The sequence below is a fragment of the Plasmodium chabaudi genome, assembly GCF_900002335.3.
Source record: "Plasmodium chabaudi chabaudi strain AS genome assembly, chromosome: 14".
Taxonomy (NCBI): domain Eukaryota; phylum Apicomplexa; class Aconoidasida; order Haemosporida; family Plasmodiidae; genus Plasmodium; species Plasmodium chabaudi.
The window spans coordinates 15,113-37,269 of NC_030114.2; the positions used below are offsets into that span (position 1 = coordinate 15,113).

The following is a 22,157-nucleotide window of genomic DNA, read 5'->3' on the forward strand; positions in this document are numbered from 1 at the left end:
CATATATTATTGCATAGAGATGTAGAAGGAGAACAAAATTAATATTTAATTAAAAAATTTAATAACAGTATTGATAATAATACATACTATACACTGAAAAAAATAATGCAAATAATAGGAGTAAGCAATCCATTTAATAATTATTATTTGAATTTCGTAGAATTATATATGTATGCTTATCTCTTTCGGTTTTTTATTTTAAATGCCACAAAATGTTCGTAATGCATGATGTATCGCATCATCATTGTTTGATGGAGCTACATATTTTGCGCATTCCTTTATTTTACTAGGAGCATTCTGCACTGATATTGAAGTTTCTACGCCTTGTAGCATCTCTATATCATTTTCACCATTTCCTATAGCTAATGTATCATTTAAATTTATATCGAAATGTTTGCATAATGCTTTTACACCTTCAAATTTATTTGTATGCTGATGAAACAATTCGATGCATGTTTTATGTTTTTTGCCTACAGAAATTCGATCCGAAAATTTGTCTTTATAAATTTTTAATGCACTTGATAAGTTTTGTTCGTCGAATCTAATTGCGATATTGTATGTTTTTATATTTTTTAATGTTTCTTCATCAATATATTCATTAATTTCAAACCTATGTGTTTTTTCTAAACTATATAAATCAATACGATTAACGAAATTTTTTTCCTTTGAAAAATTGTATATATCCATTACTAATTTTTCATCGATATAATTATCAATTATTCTGTCACCATTAGGCCCATAAGTGGCACAGCCGTTTAAATATATTCCTGGAATTAAACTTAAATTATTTTTTTTAATATCTTCTCCTATTATACCATTAGCTGAAAACATTGGACGGCCAGTAGCAAAAACTATTTTTATTCCTTTATTTTGTGCCTTTGATAAACTTTCGATATTTAATTTGGATGCTTTACGTTCATCATTTAATAATGTTCCATCTAAATCGATGAAAGCGATTTTTATATTATTTTTTAAATCATTTTTATTCACGGGCTTCCTATCTTTATCTCTTACAACGAGCATTTCATAATTTGGGGGCACTTCATAAAGTGATTGATCGTCATAATCTGGTTGGTCTTCATAATTTGATTCCACTTCATAAATTGGTTGATCGTCATAATCTGGTTGGTCTTCATAATTTGATTCCACTTCATAAATTGGTTGATCTTTATAAATTGGTTGGTCTTTATAAACTCTATGATCTTCATATAATTCGTCTCCTATTTCATTGATTTCGGGAGCATATAACAATTGATTCGATTTTATAATCTTAGTTCCATTATTATCATTTTTCTATAAATACAAAATTTTGAATGTATTTAAAGTTAAATTTTATTTTATAATGTAAAGCATCATCATATTATAAATTTTATCACAATAAACACATATTTATAAAATTAACATATAATATTTTACCTCATTACTATGTGCTTCACATAAGCATATTAAAAGAAGAGATAAACTTATTTGTATTAATTTGAGATTCATTTTTGCAAGATACGTTTATTTTTTTTAATAACATAAAAAATTTTTAAAATAAAAAAAAAATTGTCTTTATATATAAAATATCATACTAGTTTTATTTAATTATATTTGTACCTATGATATTTGGTATTAATTATGTCGATTTATTATATTATAATAGCATCGCTTATTTATATTAATTTGTAATAAAGCTATAAATATATGAAATTTTCATAAAAAGTGTCGTTAAATATTTAATAATGTAATTAATTTAATTATTATTTTTTTAATTAATATTTTAAAAATATATATATTATATATTCAAAAAAAAAAATATTTTTCCAAAAAATTTATGTTGTCGATCCAACAATATATATTTATTTTTAATTGTAATATATAATTAATTTACGACATATATCCATAATAAACATGCAATATGCCTATTTATTTTGGTAATTTGAATTATTTCCTTTTTCTTAATTGAATTTTACCATATTTTTTTTATATAATTAGACTTTCCATTATTTAAAGTATTTTAACAACACTTTTCAAAATATCATTTTTTATTTTATAGTATAATCCTATATATAATATTTTCGATATAGTGATAGAAACTAACTTGTAGAAGCACAGCATCTATATTTTTTAATTCATGGTATATATTTATCATTTAAAACATATTAATACATTATATATTTATGTAACTAAATATCATTTGATCTTTAATGACAAAAACAATAAATTAAGATAAATTTACAACCATTAATATAATCCTTGTTCTTCTTTTATATATAATATGTGCTTTTTTATTTTTAAATAAACAATATACTAGATTTATGTAATATTATTTAAAAATAGCATAAGCCAAAAATTCTATAAAATACGGCCAAATAAAACCCATGAAACAGTATCCAATAATTCCGAAGTCATAAAATATGAATATATTTATTTTTATAATTATCGATAAAATGTAATATTTAACAATTAAAAAATAATAATAATGAACAAAGGTTATGTTATTTCATTTTTCATTTTCTGTCTATTTTCATAAGTTGTAAAATTCCAAAAATTGTAAACTCAAACAAATTCCAATTAAAATTCCAATTGGTATTCCAGCACCATATGTGCAAACACTTCCCAAATAAATGTTGTATTAAATACTTCCGGTTTAAATATAATTTTTAGCGTCATTTTAAGCAATTTATCCTATTTTAATTCCTTATAATTATCTCTCCAAAGAATTTCATTATATTCGTTTTCAAAGTTGTCATAATCCATATTTAAAGTACCCGTGTCAATTGTTTAAATTCCCTATATTTTCATACAGAAAAAGACATATCATTTTTTTTAGTGTTTTATATTGTAATTGTTTCAACCCCATCATTAACTTATTATTTTTTTCTTTGGAATTTTTGATGATGTCCTATTATTTATTAATTTTTTGAATTTTCTATAGAATTAATTTATGTACCGTTGTAATAAATTTAATTTTATTCGTTAAAAGTATTTGTGTATGTAAATATTGTATTGCCTTTATTTTTACAAATACTATTTAAATAAAACATAAATGTATCACATTAATTATCATAGGAAAATTCCTCATATGAAAATATATTCTATATTTTTTTTATAAAAATAGGTAAATGAACCTTAACCTGGCTCCCACATATTAAAACCCGAATTATTTATACTAATAAATGCAATACCGTTTATTTATTTTGTTTGAACTTTATATTGTCTTTTAAAACGAAGCTATATATTTTTACCCCCAAAATAAAACTTGTTAAACTTATCATATAAATAATGTCTCTTCTTTTATAAACAAAAATAAACAAAAAAAATAAATTAATAAATGGACGATATCAGCCTGCATAACATTCTATATATTAATTAATTCCATCTCTTATCAACTAAATTTACAAACTTTTTCATTTTTTTTCTTTACTTCCATTTCCCCGTTTCTCATAATAAATATTAAATTATTTAAATCAACGTTATCTTATAGAATCAAATCGATACTTTGGATTCATCTTTCTACATCGATTCCAATATTTGATCGATTTTCCCATAACACAATTGACCCCAAATTAACAATAAATACAAAAAATACATAGTTCAACATATTTCCCATTAAGTTATATTAACACTAAATGCAATTATTATAATTTTTCCTATATATATTTAAAAAGATTCGTTAAACTAATAAATGCCATCAAATTATTAAAACTATACAACATTTAATACAATATAATACTTAACCCTAACCCGAATATGGAACAACAAACGCAGCATCAACCCTAATCCACAACATAAAAATTATACAAAAAATGTGCAAAATACAATAAATATACATAATAACTTTATATTTTATTGATTATATTATTTAAATATTCTTATAGACCCCAAAATTATGAAGTTTAAAAATTAATAATGATTAACATAATATTATATCTTTATGGGAAATAAATTAAAGCATACAAAATATTTTCTTTTATTTAAATTTAAAACTTTAGCATAAAATGATACTATATACAACCGAAAATTAAAAGACATTATACATATATTTATAATGTAATTTTTTATTATTATGATATTTTATTGTATTATTAAAAATGGTAGATGCATAAAATGCCTTTTATAGATAACGTTGTATTGTCGAATCTCGATCGATATTTTATGATTACCCATTATATATTGTAATATGCTTAATTAATATAAAAAATATGCCAATTAACCTGAAGGTATATTATAATGTAGACAATAGTCCCAAATGAATCTTTTATAATTCATGCTCAACTTCATGTATAAGGCTATTATTGTATCTCAGTTGACGTAATACAATTTAAATTAAAATAATTGTAACCCAAATCAAAAGTTTTACTAAATAAAATGTTTCATCAAATAAAGAAAATATAGTGTTATTCATGATTCAATATAGCTATTTGCTAGCAAGTTATATATATATTTTAACCATATTATACAAAACCTTTCATATTAATGATTGTGTCCTTTTTTTAGCTGCATATTCGCCCGTCATCTCGTGATTACACATTCGGAAATGGTAAATATATCTGATAAAAATTTACATACCAATAAATATTGTCAAGTTATAAAAAAATGATAAGAATATAACCTTAAAACCTGAACTGGAAATATGTGAAATAACTTTTGACGATTATAAAAAATAAAACCTCTTTTAAATTTAATAGTCAAGTTCATTTTATATGTTCATGCAAGCATAAAATAAATAAATGATAATATATAAGCCACGCAAATAAATGAAATTAAAAATAAAGTAATAAAATAATGGCAACACAAATAAAGAAAATCATTTTGTATGCACAAACAGCTATGAATTATGATTAGTCTTTTATAAGTTCTAATAAAATCGTCCATATCCTTGAAAGTTAATATATATATCAGCGATATATTTATATCTCTCTCTTATTATGGAAATGGGAAAATGAAAATAAATACAAAAGAAGAAAAATGATAAAATAAGTAAAATATAGGCCAAAGAGAAATATACAAATATAAAAGCGTATATATAGGTAAGCACATAAATTTTAACACAAATATTATGGTATTAGGAAACACAGTGCTTAACAATTGACAAAACGTGAAAAAAGACTAAAAATTAAAAATATTGCCATTTTTTTTCATCCCATATCAATGGTAAATTTATGTATTAAAAGAGGAATATTTAAATAAAAAAACAAGCATTTTATATTATATATATATGCTTGTTTTTTATATTATACAAATAAATGATACACAAATATACATCATATATACTTTAAACAACCACTTTTACATCATTATATATCGATAATATTTTTTTATATATAAACCATATTGACAAGGAATATTGGAAGGTAAATACCATCATATGTATAATATTTTAATTAGACAAATGATAAATAATAATGTATAATATAAACAATTTTTTTTGAAAAACATAACTCGAATATTAATATATCATTTTTGTGTACCTTCCACAAATATTTAATTATGTGTGTATATTTTTTATCAAATTACAAATAAATATGATTATTCGATCGATACAAAAAATTATTCTGTACAATCGAAAGTATGAATATATATGCGCATATATATTTTTTTAGATAAGTCATTATTATATGCATATAGAGCAAAATATTTTTGACAAATTTTTCATAACACAAATATTTCAGCAAAACAATTTTTTCCCTATATGAAACAAATCATTTGCTATGTTTTTTCTTTTACTTTACTAGATTGAATGATCTGAATTCGTACATCCGGGATTAAATTGTTTGAATGCAGATTTGCTTATGCAGCCTCGTTTTGCAAAGCTTGCTCTTCGGCAGGTTGCTCTTGGGTATATTGCTCTTCAGCAGGTTGATCTTGAACAGCTTGCTCTTCGGCAGGTTGCTCTTGGGAAGCTTGCTCTTGGGAAGTTTGCTCTTGGGAAGCTTGCTCTTGGGAAGTTTGCTCTTGGGAAGCTTGCTCTTGGGAAGTTTGCTCTTGGGAAGTTTGCTCTTGGGAAGTTTGCTCTTGGGAAGCTTGCTCTTGGGAAGTTTGCTCTTGGGAAGCTTGCTCTTGGGAAGTTTGCTCTTGGGAAGCTTGCTCTTGGGAAGTTTGCTCTTGGGAAACTTGCTCTTGGGAAACTTGCTCTTGGGAAGTTTGCTCTTGGGAAACTTGCTCTTGGGAAGTTTGCTCTTGGGAAACTTGCTCTTGGGAAGTTTGCTCTTGGGAAGTTTGCTCTTGGGAAACTTGCTCTTGGGAAACTTGCGCTTGGGAAACTTGCTCTTGGGAAACTTGCTCTTGGGAAACTTGCTCTTGGGAAACTTGCTCTTGGGAAACTTGCTCTTGGGAAACTTGCTCTTGGGAAACTTGCTCTTGGGAAACTTGCGCTTGGGAAACTTGCTCTTGGGCAACTTGATCTTGGGTAGTTTTGTCCTTTGGGGGATCGGTTAAAACACCAGTGCCTTGCATTGGTGAAGCTTCATTTGGCAAGATATTCTTATCATCAGCACTTCTGAGATTTTTTTTAGCTTTTTTTTTTTTGGGGGTCTCTTTTTGTGTACCTGCCATCCAATCTACAAGTTTTTTGACAACCTGTTCATTTCCGGGCTCCATTGTAATCATATGTTCCATATCGTCTAATGTGTGAAATTCTTTTTTTTTAGTTTTCAAATTATTATAAAATTCCTGAGCGGCTGTGTAACTGCAATTTTTATCGTTAGCAGAATGAATAAGAAGTATGGCCACATCTTTTACCATTTTGTCTATATCTTTATTTAAATTATCAACAGCTTCCAATAATTTATGAGCAAATTTATTAGTAATAGGTTTGCCATCAAATATTTTATCATATATATATAAATCTTTTATATATGGAAATGTTTCGGATGTTGCATTTGACGAAAATCTAGATGTTGGAAATAAAAGGGATGATAATGTCATCATCGGTATACAAAAACATTTCCATGAAAATTTTTTTTTTACCTCCTTTGCTGATACCATTCCTGATAATGAACAAACACCTTTTATATTTAGTCGATTATAATAGTTGTATCTCCTTTGTGATAACAGTTCCAATATTCTCAAAATAATATTTCCTCCCATTGATAATCCAACTAAATACATTGGTATAGGTGTTTTATATAGATCTATGTTATAGTCAGTTTTTTTATATTGATTTTTTTCGGGATGACGTAAATATAAACCATTGGCTATAATTTTATCTTCGTTAGAACAACAGATATCAGATTCATCTTTTAAAATTAAATCACATTTAGTACATCTCTTTTTTTGTCCTATTGCATTATTATCATTTTCTTGATTATCCTTAGCAGCTTCGTTAACGATTGATTCATGTGCCATATTCATATATTGAAGTATGTCATCAGCAAAATCATCAAACTCATTAATGTGGGTTTTTTCATTACCATAGCATTCTGATTCACCATGTCCTTGTAAATCTAAACCATAAACCGAATACCCATTTTTGTTTAATTCTTCAATCCAACTATCTTTATGGACATAAAAATTATCGCCATCATTTAAAACAGCCTTTTCATTATTCGATATAGTGACATTATGTTTTAAATAATCAAAACGACAATGGGAATTTAAAGAGTGCACTAAAAATACTATTCCTACCGGTGCCTTGACAAGCCATTTTAATGTTTTTATCTTCAAACCATGTTTATTTGTAAAAAAGCCAATATCAGGATCACCCATTATTGACGGGTCTTTATTACCCGATTTTAACATGTGCTGGGCACTTTGTGCTTCTTCCTCAGATAGCTCCATTTTTTTATATTATTTTTTTTTTTTGTATTTTTTCTATTTTTTCTATTTTTTCTATTTATTAATATGTATTTATCAAAAATCATAATTTAATATGAAATATATGTTTTTCTATAAGCATAATAATTCAAAACTTATAAAAAACAAAAAAAACAACAACGACAATAATAACGCAACACCATGCATATAATACTAATATATGACTGGACTTATTCAAATTATTAAAAGCATGTAACGCTCGATTTAAAATGGAAAATAAAATAAAATAAAATAAAAATATGAAGAAATTCACATGTTTTTAGAAAAATAAAGAGATAATATTATCCCTTTAAAATAAACAATAAAAAATACCATAAAAGGTAAAAATTTTATAATTTATATAAAAATACAAATATATAAAAACATAAAAAAAAAATAAATATTAATCTAAAAAAATATATTATTTTAAAGTTGGTATTTAACCTGTATCCATAGTATAATATATATATAATTTAATGTAGAGTGGTTATTTATTGACAAAATTAATTTAAAAATATTAAATGTGCTAAAGCAACACCCATTAGAATACAAATATATAGGGAATTATTAAAATATATTTAAAAATTATATGCATATATAATACGTATTTAATAATATGTAATATATATATTTTTTTTATGCACTGTGATAATATAACTACAACAACCCTATAATTTTTTAATTGCATACTAGAAAAATACGAATTAAAAAAAATATTAGTTATAATTTAAAGTGTTTTATTTTATTATTTTTCCGGTGCTTAACATGTTTTTTATCGCTTTCTAAAAAATACAATTTGTTCTAAAAAATAAATTATTTAAAAAAATTATATTAATATACTAAAAAATTATTTGAAATGTAATAATAGTTCTCCCCCTTTCAGCTATATTTTTATTTTCTCTTATTACTCGTAATTTTTTTACTATGTGTTAATAATTTTTCTCAAAAGAGAGTTGTAATATATTAAGATTGCTTATATAAATATTTTGAGTTCGATATTTTTTTTATTTCGCATGCATTAATAAAAATAAAAATTTCTTGTAAAAAAGAAATATAAAAAATAAACTGCAACTTTTAGAAAGTCTAAGTTAATATAATACGCATAAAAAGACACAACAAGCAATACAAAAAAAATTAATTAATAAATGGCATAGAATCGGCTTGCATAATTTTGTATATATTTAATAATCCCATTTTCTCATCACCTCAAGAACTTTTTCTTATCTCCATTAATTTCCTCATTTATCATACGGCTCATGTGGTACTAATAAATGAGACCATAATATATTTTTTATTGTATGCCACCTTATTCCACTTCGATGCCCATATTAATGTTGAAAATATTTAAATCGACATTATCTTATAGGGCCAAATCGAAACCTTGAATTTATTTTTCTATATCGATTCCAATATTTGATCGATTGCCCTATAAACCACTAATCACAAATTAACAATAAAATACAAAAAGTGCATAGCTCAATACATTATAATTAAGTTATATTCACACGAAATTCAACTATTGTGATTTTTCCTTTATATATTTTAATAATTTACTTCCTATATATATTTAAAACCGTTCCTTAAACTAATGAATATTATCAAATTATAAAATATAAATATAACTCAGAACCCAGCAATATAATTTTCCTCTATATGTTTCTATATCTTAATACTGTCATTTTCTCATCAATGTAATTTATAATTATTCCGATTGGTTCTTTTCGATGAATACATTTGTAACGCCCTTTTAGGCTTTCTTTTGATCACTCAAATTTATAATCTTTTTCATGGTTTTTCTTTTCATCTTTTTTCGCCATACGGGTGTTAAGTACTAACATAAAAATAAAAATATATAATTATTTGTCTTTTTATGCACTCAACAAATATTTTGTAATGTATATTTTTTAACTTATATTTTTGAATTGTAATATTTACCTTATATGAAATTCCTAAAATAATGGGTATTAAAATTAATGGAACTGCGATATAGGGTAGTTTATTTCCATTATTTATACTTTTGGGGGTTACTGATGGATCTGCTAAACTAACTACGGTGGGCGTAACAATTTCTGAAACTTCATTTGTCGGTTCCTCAACCTTCGATTCTTGTTTACTTTTACAGAAACTTTCACAGCTTTCTCTTCCTTCTGGTGGCTTCAATTCTGGAAGATTCTTATCATTATGGTTTTTTCTAAATTTATCATAATCTTTTTTTAAATTTGACAATACACTACAATATGGATTACAAATTTCTTTCCAGGGAAAACTAATAATACATGAACGATACAAACTAGCACATTTTTTACCACTCTCTTGACATTCGCTGGTCTTTGAAGGGTCACTACATTTATCAATTGTATTACATATTTCTTTAAGTAACGCATAAAGATTGTTCAAATATGAAAAATAAATTTTCATTACATTTTCGTTTTTATCTGTATACTGACGGTGTTCACTAAACCAACTATTATTTTTTATAAGGATGTTATAAATATCATTTATTCCATCTTCTATCTTCGTATTTTGCGTAATTTTATAATTAAACCATAAAATAGCGTATTGAGCAAGTTTATCATCCTCTAACTTTTCCTCATCAATACTCTTAAAATAATATAACAATGCTGTAAAAGCGGATCCGAGCAATTTCCCATCACCATCACAAATTTGATTAGGACAATAAGTTTTGAGTATGTCATCCTTAAAGCTATATCTTTCAGATTTGGAATCGAAGACAACATTTTCATCGGCAAATTTAATTGCTCCACACTACGAATATATTTACGAATTAAAGAAAAGAATGTATTAATATAATTTATAGGCAATTCAGCATATGAATCACATGTGAAGACATATTTTATTTAAAAAGGTATATACCAATTCCTTAGACATTATAATAAAATTTAATTATAAATATTACGCCTAAATAAATATGTGTTACTTGTAAATATATATGTGATTAAAAGGGAATATTAAATTTCTTTATGTCTATTTAGCTAAATTCCCTTAATATGTAATATGTTCAAACATGCTAATCATGTAATAGAATAAATAAACAAATATATAATATTTTTGTTAATATTCAGATTAGTCTATTACACAATTTTTATAACCTTGTAATCGTTTAAATAAAGTATATCTCCTAATTATTATACGTTTTTACATAGACAATAAAAATATATTTTTTTGTTTTTATAATAAATTAATTTAAAAAAATGTATTAGTATAAATATTTAAAGAACCAAAAATAAAATTTTACCCGAATTGTTCAAAACAAGATTGTGTCTCATCATTAGACACCCATAATGCACTTATACAAGTTATTGTTCCTTGTGACATATTGATCTTTAATATTATTTCCAATAAATGAAAAGACGCTTTTTTGTTTAAATTATTATATTTAATAAACAAATCAATATTATGTTTTCTAATTAAATGGTATATTGGGTGCATTTATATTTAATCAATATATATATTATAAGCTCATTTTAAAATGTATAATAACCTTGCTTATTTCCTAACATTCCCTTATATATAAATAGAATTAATCAATAGTTTTGGGTGCATATATTATATAATTTTTAAAATTAAAAAAACATAATATGAAAATTAGGTTAATCGACCTATTACAATTAAAATAGATCATGGAAATTGATTCGTTTTGGGTAATAGTTAGTATATATAAAATGCATATACTATTTTCATCCTTATGACCTATTTAATATATAAATTATCAAGAAATGTATTTAAACATAAAGAAATAAATATAGTTGTTTTGTATAATTTAATTAAATATATTAATTTTTAATTTTATAATTTTGTTCATACTTTGGTTGAAATAATGAATTAATTCGAGAAGCAATATGAGTTACCATTTTAAGTATGCATTTATACTTATAACTCAAAATGTATTTCGTATTGAATATTTTTTAATATCATATTAGTTTATAATGTAAAAACTTTATTTTTAACGAATGTTATGAAATTGTTAATATTATATTGATTAGCAACTTTAAGATCATGACACCATAATAAAGTATACATAGCTAAAAATTGTAATATTTCATACGATCTTTTGTACGTATTCAGTAGCATACTAATCCATTATGATTATTATTATTATTGTTACTGATATATCACTGTATGCTACAATGAGATAATGAATGCACTAAAAGGAATACTTTAAACCAATTAATAATATTCCTTGTTCCATTGTTTCAATGCATAACATTTTAGAGCATATGTATTATTTCGTAATAACAATATATTTAAATTATAAAATTGAGAGTTTGTATATATATGATATCCTAATATATATATTATTAGTTAAAAAAAATTTATTATTATGTGCGTTTTCGATAAAATTAATATTTAATTATATGAAGCTTTCAAAATAAAACAATATTGAAATATTAGTTATTAGTAAAATGTTTTATTATATTGTATGTATAGGCATGTAATAACAACTTTAATTTTATCTATTATATTATTTAAAATTATTAGAACAAAATATGTTATAAACTTTATTAATGTACTCATATTTTATCTTTTAACCATTTTAAAATATAATTTATTTATACCTCAGAATTATAAAACTTAAAAAATATTGTATATATAGTTCAATTTTTATGTATTACAAAAAATGTTAGATGCATAAAACATCTTTTATAGATATCGTTGCATTGTCGATTCTCGATCAATATTCCATGCATATATAGTTTATGGCTATCTATTATATATTATAATATCTTTAATTAACTTTAAAACACGCGTATTAATATTAATATGTATATTCAAAATGAATTTTATTGTAATATAAAGATATATATATTATACTTTATGGAAATACATGCTATGCGACCCCTTTCATATTAATGGATACGGCCATTTTTGGCTGATATTTGGATTTCATTTCGGGATTAAACATACAGAGATGGTACATATATTTAATCAACATTTATAGACAAATAAATATGATCAAACTATAAACAATTTAATTAAAATATAACCATAACCCAAAACATAGTTCCCATAGTACAAAACTTTGACCCAAAATAAGAAAACAATTATATAAATATATATTTAATTACATTTACATAAAAATGGGGAAGAGCAAACACATACTGATATTATTACTATTATTACATAATAAAACATTAAGAGACTTTCTTCTGCAAGCATGCAGCCCTATTTTCCTAAATCGTTTCCTATTATATTTTGTAATAAGATTAGCCAAATAATGAAAAGCCACAACGCTGAACCAAATAAATTTAATATAATATTTCATCTTTCTTAAAACTTATATGTATGCACAAATTTGGTAGCATACTTCAATATATATAGTAGAAAATTGCATCTCTACCAATAAGGGTTACTAAAAAGTGTAAAAAAGAAATAAACAAGCCAGAAAATATGAAAACACAACGAAACATATATTATTATTGCATAGGATGTAGAAGAACAAAATTAATATTTAATTAAAAATTTTAATAACAATATTGATAGTAATATATATTATAACATTGGAAAGAATAATGAAAATAGTAGGAGTCATAACGATCCATTTAATAATTATTATTTGAATTTCGTAGCATTTTATATGTATGCTTATCTTTTTCGATTTTTTTGTTTTAAATATCGCAAAATGTTCGTACTGCATGATGTACCGCATCATCTTCGTTTGATGGACCTACATATTTTGCGGATTCCTTTGTTACACTAGCAGCATTTTGTACTGCTATCGAAGTTCCTACGCCCTTTAACATCTCTATATCGTTGTCACCATCTCCTATAGCTAATGCATCATTTAAACTTATATCGAAATGTTTACATAATGCCTTTACACCTTCAAATTTATTTGTATTATAATGAAACAATTCTACATATGTTTTAACTGGATTAGTTACAGAAATTCGATCAGAAAATTTATCTTGATACATTTTTAATACACTTGGTAAGTTTTGTTCATTTAAGCTAATTAAAATTTTGTATATTTTTGTGTCTTTTAATGTTTCTTCATCAATAATATCAGGTATTATGGGTTCAAGAGTCATATATTGATCAATATATTCATTCATTTCAAATGTATATGTTTTTTCGGAACTATACCAAACCATACGATTAGCTAAATTGTTTTCCTTTGAAAAATTATATATATCCATTATTAATTTTTTATCTATATAATTATCAATTATTATGTCACCATTAGGCCCATATGTGGTACAACCGTTTAAATATATTCCGGGCACTAAACTTAAATTATTTTTTTTAATATCTTCTCCTATTAAATAATTAGCTGTATATATTGGACGACCAGTAGCAATAACTATTTTTATTCCTTTATTTTTTGCCTTTTCTAATGTTTCTAAATTTAATTTGGATACTTTATGATGATCATTTAATAATGTTCCATCTAAATCCGAAAAAACGATTTTTACATTATTTTTTAAATCATTTTTATCGACGGGCTTCCCATTTTTATCTTTTACAACGAGCGCTTCATAATATGATTGATCGTCATATACTGCTTTTCCTACTCCATCGTTTTCGAGTTCTGATAGCAATCGATTCGATTTTGTAATCATAACTCCATTATTATTTTTTTTCTAAAAATATTTAAATTTTTAATATATTTTAAATTAAATTTTATTTTATAATGTAAAACATCAACATATAAAATTTAGCACAACAAACAAATATTTATAAATTTAGCATACAACATTTTACCTCGTTACTGTGTGCTTTGCATAAGCACATTAAAAGAAGAGATAAACTAATTTGTATTAATTTGAAATTCATTTTTCCAGTATATATTTATTTTTTTTAATACCATAAAAAATTTTTTAAATAAAAAAAATTGTCTTTTAATATATAAAATATCTTACAGATTTATTTAATTATATTTGTACCTATGATATTTGGTATTAATTATGTCGATTTATTATATTATAATAGCATCGTTTATTTATATTAATTTGTAATAAAGCTATAAATATATGAAATTTTCATAAAATATGTCGTTAAATATTTAATAATGTAATTTAATTATAATTTTTTTAATTAATATTTTAAAAAAATATATATTATATATTAAAAAAAAAATATTTTTCCAAAAAATTTATGTTGTCGATCTAACAATATATTTTCATTTTTAATTGGAATATATAATTAAATTAACGACATATATCCATAATAAGCATGTAGTATGTCTAATCATTTTGGTAAAGCATTAGAACCTAATAATATCAAAAATAATACTAAATTGAAATAATTCAATTGAGTTTAGCATATATTTTTTTAGCATCATTTTATAATTTTTTGTATTATTATATTTTCATATTATAACTTGAATTGTTTCCTTTTTCTTAATTGTATTTTACCATATTTTTTTTGTATAATTAAACATTCCATTATTTGTAACTATTTTAATAACATTTTCAAATGAAAAAATTTATAATATAATCCTATATATCATATTTTCGATATAATGATAAGAAACTAACTTGTAGAAGCACATCATCTATATTTTTTAATTAATGGTGTATATTTATCATTTAAAACATATTAATGCATTATATATTTATGCAACTAAATATTATTTAATCTTTAATAACAAGAACCATAAATTAATATAATCCTTGTTATTCTTTTATATATATGCTTTTTTATTTTTAAATAAACGATATAATAAATATAATATTATTTAAAAATAGCATAAGCCAAAAATGCTATAAAATATGATCAAATAAAACCCATAAAACAGTGTCCAATAATTCCGAGGTCCTAAAATATGAATATATTTATTTTTATAATTATTGACAATATTTAATAATTAAAAATAATAATAATGAACAAAGGTTATGTTAATTCATTTTTCATTTTTCTGTCTATTTTCATAAATTGTAAACTCAAACAAATTCCAATTAAAATTCCAAATGGTATTCCAGCACCATATGTGCAAACACTTCCAAAATAAATGCTATGTTAAATATTTCCAATTTAAATATAATATTTAGCGCATTTTTAAGCAATTTATCGTATTTTAATTCCTTATTATATCTTCAAAGAATTTCATTATATTCGTTTTCAAAATTGGCATAATCAATATTTAAAGTGCCCGTGTCAATTGCTTAAATTGACTATATTTTCATACCATAAAAGGTATATACTTTTTTATTGTCTTATATTGTGTTTGTTCCACTGGTAGCCCATCATTAACTTATTTTTTTTCTTTGGAATTTTTGATGATTTTATCAAAATCTTGTGAATTAAATTTTTCATTCCCATATTTATGCCTTTTAATTTGAATAACATGTTATTGACTTTACACTTCTTTACACGCTTATCTAGAACATTTTAAATACATTTTATTCCTTCGTCATTACAAGCATCTACAAGATTCAAATTTGATTCATAAAAATTATTTAAATAAAATTGATTGTCCACATCTGCTAATGTCCTATTATTTATTAATTTTTTGCATTTTCTATAGAATTAATTTATCTGTCATTGCAATAAATTTAATTTTATTCATAAAAGTATTTATGAATGTAAATATTATATTATTTATTTTTTAAAATATATATTAATTCTTCTATAAAGGATACACCATTTTTATATTTACATAATGAGTTCTTAAATGTTGCAAAGTAATACGTATAAAGTTAATTATTGTTGTGCAATATTACAAAAAAGAGAACAAACTTCTATGTTGTTGTTTACAAACAATGATACACAAAATACATTAATAAATAAATACACAGTGTCGTGCTCAAATTTTATATAAAATAATAAAACAAGCACAAACATAAGTTATAAGGCATAATATATATTACATATGCATACAAAATATAAAACAATACGCACACAAATAATAAATACTATGATTATAGCAAATGAATCAATCGTATTTCAATTATTAATTATTTTCGGAATATTTTCCGCAAATTATATACAACAAATAAATACATCAAAATACTTTCCATGTAAGTAAATACATAAGTTTTATATTAACAATTTATAATAAACAAATTTTATTTATTTTAACATGTATATAATCGGCCATAAACTTAAAATCTTAACACATAAATATAGAAATGGATAGCTTAATCACATTCCTAACAACCAAAACAATCACAACAACAACAATCACGACAACAACAATCACCCCAAAGAGCATCATCTCCATATAATTCATTATACTGTTTAAGAGGTGGATAAGGGTTATTATTGTTACTATTTAATTGGGCTTTGTCTTTAAACTCTATATCATTTTTTTTGCTACTTCTCTTTATTTGCTTGATAGCACGAATGATCCTACTTCTTAATCCAGATGTCTTAGATCGATCATGCTAGAAATAAATATAATAATATATATGCGTTAATATACACATCATGTAAATACCCAAAATTATATAATTTTCTATATACTAGTTTATATTTTGTTTTGGCAACTTACTTTCTGTTCCGAGCAATGTATTGATACAGCCAAAAGGGCATACACGGCGATATAAATTAAACTAAATATCCTTTTATTCATTTTTTATTAATATAAAATGTTTTTTGAAGCATACGATTTAAATAATATATATGATTTATTTTTTTTCGATGCCCTTTTTATCTATTATTGTTGTAAAACAATAATGCTATTATTTAATATTACAATTTGTTTAATTTTAAATTATATAAAAAATTATTAAATATTTATAAAGTATATTATAATAAAATTGTATGATACTCCTATTTTGAAGCATCCACAAATTTATAATCCCACAATTATAAGTTAACAAAATTTTATATTTTATTTTTACTTTAATATAAATAATAAAAATAAATAATATGTTTTAAACGCATAAAAATGTATATATTTGTTCGTGAATATTTTTGTTTATTTGAGATATTATATTAAATATAACAAAATTGTTTTTAACATTTAAAATATAAATAAATTATTCCCCAATTTGTGTACACACAGAATTATATAAATATATAATAACTGCTATCATCAACGATGTAGTATGCAACTTCTGAATTTTTTATATTTATTTTTTTTGTTCAAATAACAACACATTTTCGTACAAAATGTATTATTTTAATTATAAACAAATAAATTTGTGTAACGAATTCAACCTATAATATATTTTTACATATTTTTATATAAATAAGTCTTTAATATATTTTAAAAGCTCATTTAATGACATATTTGATACTTTATAAACTTATATTTTTCTATTGTCATTTATTTGCATCTAAATGGATTCTTATTTGTTATACTTCTCAAGTGTTTATTATTATTTAATAATATTCTATATCTTTTGTAAAAATAGGGTAAATAAGCCTTAATAGGACCCCTACATACTAAATCCCAATTATTTATACTAATAAATGCAATGTTATACTTAACATTAACCCATATATGGGTTCGACAAACACAACCTTAACCCTCGTTCACAACATAACTATTATACAAAAATACAATAAATATACATGTATAACTTTATATATTATTGATTATATTATTTAAATATTCTAATAAACATAAAAATTATTTATCTCCAATAGACAGATTCTTAACATATATCATTCATTATTCTATTCCTGGAATAATCACAATTCTTCAAATCTTATATTAGTGGTTAATTTTCTTCTTTATTTTTTTATCTTTTCTCTTAACTGTTTCCTTTGAAGTCGTTTATCAAATCCAAACAACGAATACTAATATAAATGTTAAGAAGCATATGGTATTTGTTAAAGTTTGCATGTATTTAATGAAAACAGTTTTAAATTCCTTATTATTTACCTTATAAGCAATTCCCAAGAAAACGGATATTGCAAATGCCAAAAAAACTGGAATTAATTTTCTTCCTATCGACGAACTTGATGATGTAACATCAGAATCTTGTACATAACTTTGTGTTATTTTCATCGATGGAAAGGATTGAAAATTGTTACATTTCTTTCTTAATCTATCATAATCATTAAATAAAGTAGACAATATTTTTTTATATGATACGCCTTTAGTATCATAATTTTCATTAAGTTTTTCATATTCATCAACAAACTTTTGGGAATCTTCCAAATAGCTTGCGCAATTTGACTTGTTTGCATCAATTTTAGTTTGCATGTCACATAATGATTTTAATGAGGCATAAAATTTAGACATGTCTTTGATATCCATATTCATCATATCTTGTTTTTTTTCTATAAAATCCATATAAGCATTATAACCTTCGATATCAGTTGTTTCCTTAATATCCTTTATATATGTATTATGAAAATCATCTAGATTGCTGACCCCATATTCCGGATATTGATTTAGTTTATGATTTAACCATAAAATAGCGTATTCAGCAATTTTATCATCTTCTAAATCATCACCATCAGCGACACTAATATTTTTAAAATAATTAAGCACAGCTATAATAGCAGAGTTAGTTATTTTAATATAAGAATCGCATTCTTCCTTTTTCCCAGTATCGTTAGTAGTGCAACATTCTTTGATTGTCTCATTATTACCAATAAATAATATTGAATTGTTCACATTCACAGAAGTGATTGTATCGATCACGTTAATTAATCCACACTACGAAGATATTTTACGAATTAAACAAAAAAAATGTACTAATATAAATGCCACTAAAATGAAAATTAATATAATTTATAAATGATCTAGCATATGAATCACATGCGAAGAGCATATTTTATTTAAAAAAATTATATACCAGGTTATTCATTGTAATGGACTTCTGTTATAATTTGGAAATTATGTTAATGATAATATTCATATATATTGCATAAAATATATGTTGTATTTACTTAAGCTGTTTACATAGCAATTGTCTTTCGTTAAACATATTATACTTATTTTATGGCAATTATCTAAATTACCTTAAATAGGGGTTATTTATACACTTTTGCCATATGCATATATGATGCATCTTACACAAAAAATACTATTATTACTACAATCCTTAAAAGTACATAAATAGTTATTTAATAGGATAGATTAAATATTTATATACCTGTTTCTTATAATATAATCTTTTCTAAGATTATAACATTTACAAATTAAGTTGCATGCTTCATTTTCTATGCAAATTACATAAATTTATATTATTTATATTTAATATAGATAAATTTGTGTTCCATTTTAATGAGAACAATAACTTTATTTTTATTATGATATACTTCAATTTAGAAATATACCTTATTGGGTTATTTTATAATATATTTTGAGCACCTTTTCTACAGTTTAAAACGGCAATTAGCACTTAAAACGCATCTATTGAGCTATTTATAAGATTAAATAAGTCCTTGTATGCATATTATTTTTAAATAATACGTAGTAAATATTAAATCTATAGCACTAATAGCTATTGATGCAAATTTTTAAGTATAATTAGGCTGTTATATTGCACTTTAAGAGGAGAAATATAAGATGCATTTGCTCTCTTAATATATAAATATTCGATAAATATTATGCATTACCCATTTTATCTTATATATTCTATTGTTATAGTTATCAATGTATATGCATTCAAGTAGTTTATTAAAAATTCAATATCTATTGATCCTATGATGAAACAGTGCATTTGTGATAAAAAATATTATAACTCACAAGCACTAATAATATAATACATGCTAATATGGAATAATAAAAGACATTTAACATTAATTGGGTTTTTAACCTTTTTTTATTATCCAAATTTTTAGAATATAAAATTGTATCTTTAACAAATTATATAACACTGGTACCTTTATAATGCACTATTGTATGCCATTGATTTAATATTCATTCAACAAGCATATATTTATATATTTCTTTTAGAAAATGCCATTATATTTTTACATAATGTTTACTGAATATTTATAGAAAACAGTTGTATTTAACATATAGCGGGAATTTAGAGGTGCATTTTTTAAAAATATTACTATTAATTTTTACAATATAAAATATTTTAATATTCGTTAATAGTAAAGTATTTTATTATATTATATGTATAGGTATATAATAACGATATTCTATCTATAATATTATTTGTAATTACTAGAAAATTATTAGAATAAAACATGATATGAAATTTTATTAATATGCTTTATTTGTTTTTTAACTATTTTAAAATTTAATTTATATATACCTTAAAATTGTAAAACATGGACAATTTTTATTGTATTATTAAACATGTTAGATGCATAAAACATCTTTTATAGATAACGTTGTATTGTTGTATTTCGATCGATATGTTATGAATCTTATTTTATTATTACCTATTATATATTGGTAATATGCTTAATTAATATTAAAAATGTAATCATTAGCCTGAAGGTACATTATAATGCAGATAAATGCTCCAAATTAATCGAATTAGATATTATAACTTCATATATAAGATTATTATATTGTTCGGTTACAAACTGCAATTTAAATTAAAATAATAATGACACAAATAATATGTTTTACTAAATAAAATGCTTCATCAAATAAGGAAGCATATTGCGTTATTCATGATTCAGTTAACTATGGGTGAACACATCTTATATAATATGGGTTCTTATATATAGTTAGCCCCAAATTAGCAAAAAAGTGTGAAGTTATAATATTGCCATATTTAATATATATGAACGAATTATATGAAAGTATTATAACATATGGAAAATATGTTGTGCATCCCCTTTCATATTAGTGCTTATCACCTTTTTTATTTACAAATATAGACACCATCTCGAGATTAAACATACTAGGATGGTACATATATTTAATCAACATTTGCAGATAAAAACATTATCAAATTATGAATAAATTAATAAAAATATAGCACTAATCCAAAACATAAATCCCATAGAACAAAACGATAGCCCATAGTATAGAACCCTGACCCACAATACGAGTTTCCCAAAATGCAGCTCTAAACATGAACTCTATTTTTTAGGGTTTATAATATATCGACCAATACTAAATAATAAAATGTATTAAACACATTTATTATTTTACGTCTTGATAGTTTAAAATATTACGAACAATATCCCATAAAAATAATATATTATATGCATTTTGAGAATATTTAAAAATATAGATTCAATTTTTTTTTTGCTATTTTGGATCGTTTTTAATTTAACTTATGCTAAATATAATAGAATATATATTCACCCGATTGTGATAATAATCTAAATTATAAACACATAAAATGAAATTTTTCACTTTTTAGATCTGTTCGTGAAGATTACGGTTAAAATTATATTATAAATTTTAGCAATATGCTATTAATTGCAGAGAATATTTTTTAGGTAAATAAAAAAATGTAAATATTTTTATATTTTTTCTTATAATGCATATTAATTCCATAAATCATTAGCAGTTGTAAAGTATTATATATATTAATAAT

The 22,157-nt window shown here is 23.2% G+C and overlaps 6 protein-coding genes across 6 annotated transcripts; all 6 read right to left on the reverse strand.

Annotated features, from left to right (window-relative positions):
- Positions 1–198: 198 nt before the first annotated feature.
- PCHAS_1400500 (haloacid dehalogenase-like hydrolase, putative) lies at positions 199–1,488 on the reverse strand (the record flags this gene model as incomplete). The annotated part of the gene is made up of 2 exons (XM_016799504.1): positions 199–1,293; positions 1,417–1,488. The coding sequence occupies 2 exons, from the start codon at positions 1,486–1,488 to the stop codon at positions 199–201; spliced, it is 1,167 nt and encodes a 388-aa protein (XP_016654785.1).
- A 4,287-nt stretch (positions 1,489–5,775) lies between these two features.
- PCHAS_1400600 (lysophospholipase, putative) lies at positions 5,776–7,764 on the reverse strand (the record flags this gene model as incomplete). Its single annotated transcript, XM_016799505.1, has 1 exon — positions 5,776–7,764. The coding sequence occupies one exon, from the start codon at positions 7,762–7,764 to the stop codon at positions 5,776–5,778; it is 1,989 nt and encodes a 662-aa protein (XP_016654786.1).
- A 1,762-nt stretch (positions 7,765–9,526) lies between these two features.
- Positions 9,527–10,668, reverse strand: PCHAS_1400700 (CIR protein; the record flags this gene model as incomplete). Its single annotated transcript, XM_016799506.1, has 3 exons — positions 9,527–9,610; positions 9,715–10,545; positions 10,654–10,668. 3 exons carry the CDS (start codon positions 10,666–10,668, stop codon positions 9,527–9,529), a joined length of 930 nt encoding a protein of 309 aa, XP_016654787.1.
- A 2,738-nt stretch (positions 10,669–13,406) lies between these two features.
- On the reverse strand, positions 13,407–14,574 carry PCHAS_1400800 (haloacid dehalogenase-like hydrolase, putative; the record flags this gene model as incomplete). The annotated part of the gene is made up of 2 exons (XM_016799507.1): positions 13,407–14,381; positions 14,503–14,574. The coding sequence occupies 2 exons, from the start codon at positions 14,572–14,574 to the stop codon at positions 13,407–13,409; spliced, it is 1,047 nt and encodes a 348-aa protein (XP_016654788.1).
- A 2,318-nt stretch (positions 14,575–16,892) lies between these two features.
- PCHAS_1400851 (fam-c protein) lies at positions 16,893–17,314 on the reverse strand (the record flags this gene model as incomplete). Its single annotated transcript, XM_051320956.1, has 2 exons — positions 16,893–17,126; positions 17,234–17,314. 2 exons carry the CDS (start codon positions 17,312–17,314, stop codon positions 16,893–16,895), a joined length of 315 nt encoding a protein of 104 aa, XP_051176976.1.
- A 1,109-nt stretch (positions 17,315–18,423) lies between these two features.
- Positions 18,424–19,508, reverse strand: PCHAS_1400900 (CIR protein; the record flags this gene model as incomplete). The annotated part of the gene is made up of 3 exons (XM_016799508.1): positions 18,424–18,489; positions 18,575–19,357; positions 19,497–19,508. The coding sequence occupies 3 exons, from the start codon at positions 19,506–19,508 to the stop codon at positions 18,424–18,426; spliced, it is 861 nt and encodes a 286-aa protein (XP_016654789.1).
- Between the last annotated feature and the right edge of the window lie 2,649 nt (positions 19,509–22,157).